The sequence below is a fragment of the Poromitra crassiceps genome (assembly GCF_964638095.1).
Source record: "Poromitra crassiceps genome assembly, chromosome: 6".
In the NCBI taxonomy this organism is placed as follows: Eukaryota; Metazoa; Chordata; class Actinopteri; order Beryciformes; family Melamphaidae; genus Poromitra; species Poromitra crassiceps.
The window spans coordinates 28893280-28906451 of NC_139627.1; the positions used below are offsets into that span (position 1 = coordinate 28893280).

General features: G+C 43.3%; 1 protein-coding gene across 1 annotated transcript in view; it reads right to left on the reverse strand.

The window, feature by feature from the left end:
- The window catches only part of epb41l5 (erythrocyte membrane protein band 4.1 like 5), a gene marked incomplete at its 3' end in the record, with an annotated part of 89833 nt that overhangs the window by 32524 nt on the left and 44137 nt on the right, over nt 1-13172 (reverse strand). The window contains exons 12-15 of the mRNA XM_083638361.1: nt 12568-12737; nt 8765-8902; nt 4109-4148; nt 2449-2567 (exon numbers count right to left, since the gene is read on the reverse strand). Of these exons, the coding sequence (XP_083494487.1) occupies nt 2449-2567; nt 4109-4148; nt 8765-8902; nt 12568-12737 (467 nt within the window). The remainder of the gene's footprint in view (nt 1-2448; nt 2568-4108; nt 4149-8764; nt 8903-12567; nt 12738-13172) is intronic.

Consider the following 13172-nt stretch of genomic DNA (forward strand, 5'->3'; position numbering starts at 1 on the left):
TTATAGAAAACATACTGTGCACTAATTCGTCAGCATGTATTACATTGAAAATCACTCCAAACAGCCAATTTGGGTAATCCATTTGATTGCTTTAGCTTCATAAGTCAAATGAGCTCCCGGGACAGGCAGAAGCATCATGAGGGCTGCATAATGGCCAGGTCTGGTATAAACAGTAGACGATTCAGAGGGAAAGACACCCGAACACCAAAATGCACCAAAGAACCACCAGAACCAGATCCAAAGCTTTAAATAAGAAAGAAAAAACGTGAATCACCACACGATTTCCTGATTCATGACATCACTTCCAAGATCCCAACAAGGCCTGCAAAATCATCAATTCCTGCACTGATTAGGTTGGCAGTCACCACATGCTGATCAGTAAGCGGACAGATAGCCAATCACAATTCCACCGCAAGAAAGCCTATTCCGCAGCCACGATCATAAAGCTCGTCCCCTGCGCAGGAGTTGATTGGTTAAAGCGAGAGTTATGGCAAGGCTGATTGGGTGGTCTTACGTACCTGGCCTGCCTCCAGACAAGGCCTGTTTGGCCTCAGTACATCACAATACTGGAACACACAGGAAACAGCTTTATAATAGAGGAAGGTGCATACAGTACACATTCACTCCTCACTCACACAGGCATGTAACTACACTCATACTGTAGGTATATAAAGCCACACAGCTGGTTTGGGAAGAACCCATTATCATATTGAAGGTCACTTTTTTCAATTCAAATGTAGGATGAAGGAGCAGGACATAAACACAGTTCAAATCCCCTCAGTACAAACGGGTATGGGGAAACACAAAAACACATGAAACCACACACTCTCATATAAACTTTCTTACACACACACACACACACACACACGCGCGCGGACACACACACACACACACACACACACACACGCGCGCACACACACACACACACACACACACACATACTGTACACACACACACACACAATGACACAACTTGCTTGAAGGCAGCAAAGTTCTCTTTTTTAATAACTTTGGAAGTTGAAGAGAGAGACCCCCCACATGAGCGAGTAGTGGGAAAGAAACAATCAAAAGGTAATGTAGATGGTACTGACGACAGCTGAAGTGAGCTGACTGCTAGGATTGTTTTTGTATCAACCCAATAGAGCCCCAGGGATGACGTATTTTTGTAGCCGGAACTGTTTCTGTCTATGGGATTTTTGAATGGGTTTTTGGTGCGATGCTTCAAATAAGGTCTGTGGGCAACGCAAGCTTAATCAAATGCGAACCAGTGTTCAGCGGGATAATCTTCACACAAGGACCACTTTCATGAGTTTTGAAGCGTAAATGCGAGCCCCAGAAGTAAAAAGCTCGTGCTAAGCTAATCCAGAACTACACACAGTGTCACATAGGCTTCCCTGTCCCTGTGCGCTGCTGTGCACTGATTACCCCGGGCTGAACCAGGTGAGGGAAAGAGAATTTCCGTATTCGTCCTTTGAAGTGATGACGTTATTGACGTATAATATCCCCGTCGACTCAACAGTGTACCGTAGTCTCATTTAGCCGTTTGCTAGCTAGCCGCCCTTTTAACGGCACGTAAAACCTTAAAACTCATAAAAGTGGTCCTCGTGTGTGAAGATTATCCTGCTGAACACTGGTTCGCGTTTGATTAAGCTTGCATTGCCCAGAGACCTTATTTGAAGCATCGTGCCAAAAACCCATTCAAAAATCCCATAGGCGAAAACAGTGAAGAACCCGGAAGTGTTAGCATTGATGTTTTCCGGACTCATTCCTGGGGCTCTCTATAGCAGGGAAATTCCTTATGTTCAGTAATTCTCTGCCTGCTATTTGCTCTCCTTTGTCTATCTGCTAGCTGTCTAGCTGTAGTGCATCTGCCTTCCAGTCTGTCCATCTCTCGTCTATCAATCTACTACCTGTCTGTCTGTCTGTCTGTCTGTCTGTCTGTCTGTCTGTCTGTCTGTCTGTCTGTCTGTTTAGACGTATCTATCTGTCAGACATGTTATTACATCATGGGAAAATACCAGCTGTATAAGACAGTCCTCTGGTACACACTGCACTTTATTACGCACGCACAGATGCACACACGGCAAGAATATAAATGATAAACACATGCATACAAACAGCCAATCATAGAAGCTAACGTGTGATACGCAGTCACACACAGACATACTCCCTCCCTCCCTCCCTCCCTCCCTCCCCTAGTCACAGCCAGGCGGGTGAGTGGATAAGCCATGTTAAGCCACTCTTACAGCATTAGAGCATGAAAAACACATCTACTGTATATATCCAACCACTTCCTGCAGGACTGCACAGGGGTCAGCTGACCAGCTCCAACGTTTGTTAACCTGCTGATGTTTCCCTCAGAAACACTGAGCAGCTGCCACTGGCAGAGAAAGTGACATTAAAATATAAATCTAAATTTAACAAAAACAACAACAAAAAAGCCACCCACCTCCTCTTTTCTGCTCCTGGACTCCTGGGCAGAGCCTCGATTTCCATGGGTCCACAAGCAGCGACAGGGACCTGGCTGACCACAGGCAGGCCTGACCACGCCCCTCTACTGAAAGGAACCTGAGTGAGGAAGAAATAGAGCCAACAAGTTAGAGAGGAGAGATGGGCAGGAAGGAAGGAACAGACCTATACATAAATAAATAAATAAATAAATAAATAAATAAATAAATACATAAATAAATAGATAAATAAAAATTAAAAAGCTCATGTGTGGGAGTCTGGGAGATCCCTTCACATGTCGCTGCTACACATTGTTGACAATGAGCCAAAGTAGGTCGATTGAGATTGTGAGTGATTTGGTTACTCTGTAGTAAATCATGGTGAATAATTATTTTCATAAAACAAAAGGGACGGTATTTATTTTTATGGTTTTGGTGGAATGCCACTGTAGAAAATGGAATGTTGTGTAATGTTTAAAGCCATTTTTCTGGCATTTTACTTTTGGACGCTTAACAGATTAAAATAGACTTTTGATCTGAGAGAGCTATCTCAGTAATTAAAAAAAAAAGTTATAGGGGAGTTTCTAATTTATGGAAGTATCAATAAATAAAAATATGAAATGTTCACCATTGCAAGGGTTTTTGCAGGCGACTACACATATAATTGCCGCCTAGTAACAGTGGTGTGAAAGTGGTGTGATGTCCTAACCTGTTTGTTTTCCCAGTCTTATTACCAATTCAGTGTGTGGGAATGTTTGAGGATGTCTACACCAAAACATCTATTTACTCATAGTCTAGTCTCAGGCGAGATGATGAAAATAGGCTGCTCCTTAATGCTTGGTATGATTTCTGAGTTCAAACCCTGCCTAGGCCTGGTGAACTCATCTATTCTGTTTCCCTGGATAATAAAATATGATTTCTGAGTTCAAACCCTGCCTAGGCCTGGTGAACTCATCTATTCAGTTTCCCTGGATAATAAAATATGATTTCTGGGTTCAAACCCTGCCTAGGCCTGGTGAACTCATCTATTCTGTTTCCCTGGATAATAAAATATGATTTCTGAGTTCAAACCCTGCCTAGGCCTGGTGAACTCATCTATTCAGTTTCCCTGGATAATAAAATATGATTTCTGGGTTCAAACCCTGCCTAGGCCTGGTGAACTCATCTATTCAGTTTCCCTGGATAATAAAATATGATTTCTGGGTTCAAACCCTGCCTAGGCCTGGTGAACTCATCTATTCTGTTTCCCTGGATAATAAAATATGATTTCTGGGTTCAAACCCTGCCTAGGCCTGGTGAACTCATGTATTCTGTTTCCCTGGATAATAAAATATGATGATTTCTGGGTTCAAACCCTGCCTAGGCCTGGTGAACTCATCTATTCTGTTTCCCTGGATAATAAAATATGATTTCTGAGTTCAAACCCTGCCTAGGCCTGGTGAACTCATCTATTCTGTTTCCCTGGATAATAAAATATGATTTCTGGGTTCAAACCCTGCCTAGGCCTGGTGAACTCATGTATTCTGTTTCCCTGGATAATAAAATATGATGATTTCTGGGTTCAAACCCTGCCTAGGCCTGGTGAACTCATCTATTCAGTTTCCCTGGATAATTAAAGAGATTAGGAAAATCCAGCCTCTGAGCAGGATGTTTGCTCCTCACCTTTGTCTCTTTGCTGGTGCTGACTCCGTTGTTTTGTGAACTGCCTGAGGGAAGAACCCTGAGCAAGGAGAGGAATAGTGTTTTTATTAAATCAAAAATTAGGGAAACTCAATAACGTCTACATTGTCTTACTGTAAACAATTGATAGGTCTTTCACTGTGGTATGCAAAATACTAACCACACTTGGGTAATAGAAATGGCTTGAAAAGAACATTGACTGTATAAAGAGATGGACGGAGTGTGTATGACATCACCTATTGATTTTGTGCACTCTCATGTTGAAGCCTCTAGTTTCACATTTTGGCCGCTGCCATCTTGGTTTTTGCGCAGCTAGCGTAACACAGCGTGAGACCAGGGGTTTCCCACAGCCGCCTGCTATTGGTCCATGATCGGCGAGCTACGTGATCACTGGACAGGCGATCTGTCAATCATAGGCTTTTCTCTCTTTTTTTTTACTCTTTTTTTAAACCACAGCAGCATGTATTACTACATGCATCAGTGCAAAGGTGTTTCAATGGTCTCTGCTGTCCATTTCTCACTTAAAGAAAAGTAAAATAAAGTAAAATAAAGTAAAATAAAAAACGGAAAGGAAAGGAAAGGAATATACAAATACATTTTAGAAACCTTTATATAACGGGTGGGTTATATAAAATGCACCCCCCATTCAGTTGTCAAGAAAGGTGAAATTAGCTATCCAGACTAAAACTGTTTTTTGAACCAGGCTGTAATCATGTTTATGCTGTGAAGACGGGCATTTTAACACGGGGGTCTGTTGCAGCCAGCCTCAAGTGGCCATTAGAGGAACTGAAGATTTTAGTACCCGCGCACTGGCGTCAATGCGACCAAGAAAGCCCGGCCCCTCGGAAAAGAATGAAAAGGAAACTAAAATCAAAAGGCAGATGCATACTATTTTTTTTTTTTTGCCAAAGCTTTAATAGAGAATGCCCAAATTTGTATCAGACTGGAGGAAACATTTTGAAGATCTGGGTGAAGACTTGTCATCAAATAGCCTCTCTCATAGCACACAGATCTTTCAAATTTGGCTGCGTTAGCAACTTGGGTGGAGGAATCTTGTAGTGCATCTATCCTTAAAGCCTTGATACATGAGGAGGATGTCGACGGGCAATTTGCCTACATTTATGACAATTAAAGTCCCTGGAAACCAGAAATATGTTTTTATTATTTAGCATTTTGAGTTCATCACATCACAGGACCCTATGTTAATAAGCCACCAGCCAAATTTGAACGATGATGAACGTCGCAAAGTATATAAATTTAGGTTTGACAGTCATGGCAAAAGTCATGAGAATCAATTCGATTTTAGAGTGTATTTTCTCCCGCGGACTGTGTGGGCGTGTCCCGTCTGCAGCAGGTCTCCGAGAGAGAGAAAGAGAGAAGGAAAGAGAGATGGAGTGTGTGTGTGTGTGTGTGTGTGTTCGCGCGTTGCTCGGCGCATAGCCTACTGACAGAGAGGAAGAGATCTCAGCCGCTGCGAGTGCACAGCGCTACTGTGTGTGTGTCAGTGTGTGTGTGCGCGCGTGCGTGCATGCGTGTGTGATTCGATTAAATCTTATGACGTGATAAGATCATGCTTTTTAGCACCGCGCGCACCACTCTCTTCAATGAGGAAATGGAAATCCAGACCTTGTAGAAAAGTGTCGATTTTTGGGGTTAGGGTTGAAAGTAATGTCAACTACTTTCTGAGGCACACGATTACTCACATAAGACACTAAATTTTATAGTTAAAAGGTTTTGGTGGATTTTGGTTTCCAGGGACTTTAATGCTTTTTTAATTATTCGCTTGTTCTTCAAGATTCAATACCTTATTGCCATTTCACCAAGAGCTGAGTGGAATTTGGTGCAGTCTGGTGCATTTTTGTGCATGCTTTGACTCACCTGGTCCTATGACCACGAGTCCACCACTGACATCACTATCTTTACCCCGATAATGAAAAGGGTACCTCAGCAACAAGATTATAGTCGAGCCTTACGGTGAAACTGAATGAGTGTTAGGAGGTGTGTGTGAGTGTGTGTGTGTGTGTGTGTGTGTGTGTGTGTGTGTGTGTGTGTGTGACAACACACTCCATGTCCAACTCTGTAAGGGGCAAGTAAAGTGAATTGACCAACTCTTATCCCTCTCTTACCGTGAGAATGACATTGTTGTGTGATGACAGCCCACTAACATTATGCAAATTGGTAAACAGAAATGATTAGTGACTGGTGACTGTCGTTTACATTTGAATTAGTTGATTTTGTACTTTTGTATTTCATGCCGATAAAGCACCTTGAATTGAAATGGGTGACATCCCCTTTAAGGAGATTCACTACAATCCCACACTGCAGAGAGGACAGATCATGTCATTAAATCAGTCACTAACACAATCACATTGTGTCCAGCTATCAGTGTACTTACTCCTGGGGTTTGAATGGTCCTGTAAAAACACAAAAAGAGAACAGACAGTGAGTGTCATGTCCAGATGAGTAGTAAAACACTATACAAAATATACTATATCAATATAAACATGAAGAGATCTGACATTTCTGTATGTGTGTGTGTTCCTGAGCTTGCATGTACGTACGTACGGGTGTTTAAAATGCATAAAAGCCATAGATGTCTATGAGCCTTTCTGAGTGTACCGTAGATTTCATGAGCATGTGTTTGTAATGTGCAAGTCATTTGTATCTCTGCGTGCAAAGTTAACATTCCTCGATACCAAATTCAGAGATTTGTTTCTAAACACACGACACGTTAGACATGAGTTGCTGTAAACCTGTCCAAAGTCTTAGCACCATCTAGTACTGAATTGTGGAGTTAAGTCCAATTTAGCTGGGTAACAAACTCAATTTAGTTAACACATTTGCTTTCCAGGGACTTGAATGTGTTGTGTGTGCACTAGGGTTGATGTGTTTAATGTGTTGTGTGTGCACTAGGGTTGATGTGTTTAACTCATTGAATGCCAGCCACTTTTGGAGAACGGACGCTCCCAGTGCCAGAGTTTCAGAGCGTTTTCAGTGATATCTCGAGGCCCACAGAATATTGTGTGATATTACTATGTAAACACCGAACACGCACAAAGAACGAGCTGACTCTATTGTATCATCAGCAAAAAAAAGTTTATTGATACCATTTTCCGTTCTTTAGTTATGAGCCGGAGAAGATAGGTTGTTTTGAGCAAAAACATGCGTTTCAAATTAGAAGCTGAGATATTCCGCCTTTTGTGAATTGAAGCATTTCAAGCACATTCACTGACTCTGAAGATAATATTATGTAGTGACGTGGTGTAGTTGTGTGGTGCCCTGCGTGCCCCACCCCCCTCTCCCCCCCTCAGCTGCAAACTCCTCCCCACACTAACACACAGCCTCACGCACCCAGTCTATTTTCGGAGTGCTCCGTTTTTGTGCGCCGGCTCCCAGGGCGACACGGAAAAGCCAAACCGGACTGCTGAGAATGGTTTGGCTTTTCGGCGTCGGGTGCTGCTTTTCTGGTGGCTAATCGTGTGGAGAAACTATACAGACAGACAGACAGAGGCAGAGGGGCTCAGTTGTGGGCGCGGATTGACTGCTGTTCGCAGCCAACGTCAGCTCCAGACAGAGCAATCTATATGGCTCTGGCTGCAGCATGAGCGGTTTCTCTTTCATCACAGGGCTTTTTCCTGCTGTTTTCCGGACCTTTCTCTAATCTGGAGAGCACTGTCGCCACCTAATGAGTCCGTAAAATAGGTTATACACCTTCAATAGCTACAATATTTGTACAGGAGATGCCTGAGGCTTTGATCCACGTCCCACCGTCAAAAAACGCAATTGACGAACACACTCGTCCTTGGCACTCTACGTTAGTATCTGAATTGACGAACATACTTGTCCTTGGCACTCAATGAGTTAATGTGTTGTGTGTGCACTAGGGTTGATGTGTTTAATGTGTTGTGTGTGCACTAGGGTTGATGTGTTTAATGTGTTGTGTGTGCACTAGGGTTGATGTGTGTAATGTGTTGTGTGTGCACTAGGGTTGATGTGTGTAATGTGTTGTGTGTGCACTAGGGTTGATGTCTTTAATGTGTTGTGTGTGCACTAGGGTTGATGTCGGGACGATGTCGGGACGATGTTGGGCAGAGCCGATAGTCTCAGCCCCCACCATCGTAACATTGTGTTGTCTAGTATGTCCGCCGCGTGCGGTGAGAATTACATAAATGTCTGGCGCACCGCGGGGAGAAGCAAGCAACACATTACAGCCCATACTGAAGCATCATTATCTACAGCTGTGCTTTGTTAACTAACACATTATCTTTTCAGACAGTGTTATTCACACTCTCACAGACACAATTCTGCCGTTAAAGCCACACCTTTAGAAGTATTACAGAATTCTACAATCTAATAACAGCAATATTAAATGGTATAACCGGCATAGTAGCCTATAACAACCAGCAGTCCTCCTTTACTCCACTGCTGCGGCGCAGCCTGCCTGCCCGCAACACCCCCCCCCCCCCCCCCCCCCCCGGCTAACAACGATGCCATCGTCCATCATCGATTTTTACCCCGGCCATTGTGATGATTCAAGTTGGTAGATGTCGTCCAACCCTAGTGTGCACAAAGTAGTGCCATGTATTGCATGTGCCTGTGTAGAGGGGTGCGTGAAGTGTTACTGTTTATTGTGTGCACTGCCACGTGTGTGTATGTGTGCTGCTCTCACCTCTGCCCTGCATGGTTCTTCTGGAGTAACGTCGACTGGGCCTCCTCTCGAAAGAAGCTGACCGCCGCGCTTTATTGGCCTTGGTCGTCTGATACTCTGTCTTCCCACTGGCCACACACACACACGCGCACACACACGCGCGCACACACACACACACACACACACACACGTTATACTTGCAAGGACATTATGCACTGTCATTCATTCCTTAGCCTTCAGGATAATCCACACCAATAAATGCCTAACCACAAAGTATAAAACAGACCTTTTCCTAATAATTCAAAGATTAACTGATCACCAATAATTAATAGGTCATCGGTGACTGGCTGCTCACTCACTGTTTCAACTGCCTGAACTGTTTTTATTTGAACAGAGAACAGCTCATCCAATTCTTTAAGCGGCCTCGCTGACTTTAACTTCAGAATTGCTGGGAGAACAGTGCAGAGAGAGACGTGAACAGCGCTATGACACTTTTTGATAGTTGATCATGCGCTATTTTCAACTGCTAATAAACAGCTTTGGATAAAACATGATTTACTTACACACAGTTAGGCCGGCAATTTCATGCAGCCATCAAAACTGTTGAACACATCTCTGTATTATAAAAACTGTTGAACACAACAACAAATGTTGTGGTTACTACTTGTGCAATTGAGGATGTGCCGTTGTTAGTAGAAAGGATAAAATACATAATTCCATCATTGATTGGATCAGTGATCGGCTGATCAGTTACAGAATTGATTGTCTTGTTTTTTGTCTTTGTTTTTAATAATTTAAAACCAAACCTGTACAATCGACTAGATGTGGGATTAAGTTCACGGGGTGAACTTTTCAGATCAAGCACTCACATGGTCAATGTAGCTGTTACATTATATTCATACACACAGTTTATTTGAAGACTATTTGTTATGGGTTCTGTGCCGTCTGTTCTTTGCTTGGGTGTGCACACCCAATTGTTAATGGCACTGAACCGATGTCTGAAAAAGAAACAATAAAAAAAACTACCGTAAATTCCGGACTATAAGCCGCGGCTTTTTTCCCGTTTTTTGGCCCCTGCGGCTTATATAACGGTGCGTCTTATCTATGGATTTTTTCAGAAAAAAAAAAAAAAAAAAAAAAAATCTCTCTTTTTTAGCACTCTTTCTAACTATAAATCCACTTCTGTTTTAATTTCCTCTCTTGCCCTCTTTTCACCACACCGCGGACACTGTGTGCACTGTAAAAATAAACAACGGTGGTGTTGTGTTATGTTGTTTTGTTGAAATGTTACGGTAATACGGTAAATGGGAGCTTCCTCAAACAGCCATCTCTTTCCCGACAATCCCCTCTGTGCGTGACCACTTACATATGGTAATTACGGTAAGCAAACGGCCACAAGCCCATCAACTCCCTCCCCCGACTACCAGGAGAAAATCACAAACTTCGGCGAATTCACACAAAGGAAGATCAAGGAATATTCCATCGAACCGGAGCAGATCATAAATATGGATGAAGTGCCTTTGACGTTCGACCTGCCACTCACTCGGACTGTTAACAAGAAGCGCCCTGGAGGATTCTTTCACCAAAAAAAAGCTTTGCTCGTTCTCGACAGCATGAGAACGAGCAGTAGATGATCATGAGGTGGTTTTTCAGACGTGTCGATATAGCAGTTTATCGCAAAAGTGTAATGGAAACACATTTTTCGCATTTGCACGTCATGTGACCCATATTATCCCTTGGAAAAGGAGCGGAAAATAAGTTTGGTAAGTAAGGTTCGATAGCCGTGTCAAAACCTCCGCAGCAAGTGGAAAACTTTGAAGCAACGCTACCTAGCAGAAAGACGAGTGTTGTGCAAAAGCGTAGCCGGGCAAATTAGATAATGTTTAATGGCAGAAATCGGTCCATGGTGACAGCAGGCTGCCTGTGTGCGCGCATGGCACAGCGGCGAGATGAGAGGATGAAAAGCACACACTGGTGCGGTGGTGCTGTCTGAAGTGAATACAGTGACTGTGAGTAGGCTAATACATTGCACACGTTTCAGGTGCAATTATAGAACCAAATCAGCCTTTTCCCCCCTCCATCTCTAAATCGGACCAGTTGTAGGCTATTAGGCTACCTTTTTTCCTCTGCCTGTCGCGCTGACTGCATTCACGCCGCCAGCAACATTTTGCGACTCATTTTCTTTTGAATTGATAATCAGGCTCGTTTATATGCATTGTAACTTCATGTTGGGATTTCCATTGACCATTGGTTGGATTTGAGCATGCAGGGGACGGGATATGGGGCAGATCCCCGTGCGTAATCACTGTGGCAGCTGCTGCAACGGGGAATCACTCAAACGCAACTTCAATGGAAACGCCTACAAGTCGCAATTGTACATTGTCGAAGTTGTAGAAATATCGCAATTCTTTTGCGAAAAACTGTAATGGAAACACAGCTATAGATGAAGAGGAGTTCGTTGGTTTTGAGTGACAATGAAGGAGAGAGGAGAGTGGTTGACGAAGCCACTCTGAACCTGTTCGTTTCCGACACTGAAGATGAGGACTTTGGTGGTTTCAGTACGCAGGAAGAAGAGGAAGACGAGCATTAGTGACTTGACTTCTCTGGTTACAGGTTTGCTGCACATATAGCCTATTGTTGTGTGATTTTGTCTGGGGATTAGTGACCTGACTTTTGTTTTGTTTTGTTGAAATGTTAATAAATGGGAGCTTCCCCAAACAGCCATCGCTTTCCCGACATTCCTCTCTGTGCACGAACCCTTTCATATGGTAATTAAACATCAAAACACCCGCGGCTTATAGACCGGTGCGGCTTATAGAAGAAAAAAATAGTCAATTTTGGTCCCGCGGCTTATACACCGGTGCGTCTTATAGTCCGGAATTTACGGTATATACCGGTACACAGAATTGATGATCAGAATGGATCCAAAAAAAGAAAACGTGCCTAGAGCATCCCTACGTTTATTTTATCTACTGAAAAAAAATCATCAATCATTTAAAATGATTCTATACATTCAGGTTCATACATTGAGATCAACAGGCACAGGGAAGTCCCCTGTTGATTCAATCTGAAATCTGAATCTGAATCTGAAAATCTGAATCTGAATCCATGTTAAAGCAACATTAGAGAGAGAGGGGGGCTTATCAGTGCTTATCCAACTGGGTCATATTTAACCATACACACAAGAGAAGGAGCTGGCTGCTGCAGTGTGTTTAGCATGGAGTGCCTCTGTGCCTGTCCAGTGTACTGTAGCGTCCCAGCTTGATTTTAGTTTGTGGGTATTACAGGACTGTGTATACATTTGCATGCACGCGTGTTTCTCCATGTACAGAAAATGATATGTCCAAGTCAGACTTCATTTGTGTTTTTGGCAAAAGTAACCTTAAAGTCCCTGGAAACCAAATTCAGAGATTTGTTTGTACTGAATTGTGGAATTACGGTAGACCTTTTTTTCTGTTTTTCACCATTTCTGTGATCAGGATTATTTGGGGCGGGCCTTAATGATGGCTCGATGACACCATGGAGCCATACTTAGCATGGCCCCTCCCCAAACACTATATAAAGGCTGACGTGCCTGTACGCTGGAATACAAAAAAAAAAAAAAAAAAAAGCTCATCAGTACTGTTTTTCATGATTTTGAAACCTAATTTCATATACTTGATGACATCTTTATCATTCACATTTGGCTGGGTGGTTAATAACATGCTTCTGTGGCATGACAAACTCAAAAATGGAAACCAAAATTTTTTGGTTTCCAGGGACTTTAACTCTTCAGCTTTACACGGTCTGTTACCTGTATCTGAAGCGTGATCCCATACGTATGAAGCTGGAGTTTGTAGAGTTCTTCTGCACCGGCCCTCTCAGCCTGAAGAAAGCGTGGTGTTCAACAGCACACTTCCACAGGTGCTTACATGCCTTGGGGTGCTCCATCCTGAACACAAACGTATGCTCCTGCTCTTTGCCCTGTGGAAGGTTGGGGTGGGGGGAGGGGTTTGGGTGGAGAGGGAGGCAGAGACTTATGACAATATGGTCTTAGTGGAGCATGTTCAGTATAACATGCCACGTTTGGTGCACGTTACATGAGTGCACACACGTTTAACAGTGTGAATAGAACATCTAACCATGTCACTGATGTAGGTGCCATGCTCAGCCCTTTGAGCTACATGTACACATGACCAAATTCAACACAACCGTAGAGGCGTCTGAAAATAGGCAAGACCTAGTCAACGTCTTTTCAGCAAAACAAAGCTCATCTTCTAGCTCCTAAGCGTGGAGGTGGAGGGATATGTGAGTGTGCAGGTGGAGGGATATGTGAGTGTGCAGGTGGAGGGATATGTGAGTGTGCAGGTGGAGGGATCTGAGTGTGCAGGTGGAGGGATCTGAGTGTGCAGGTGGAGG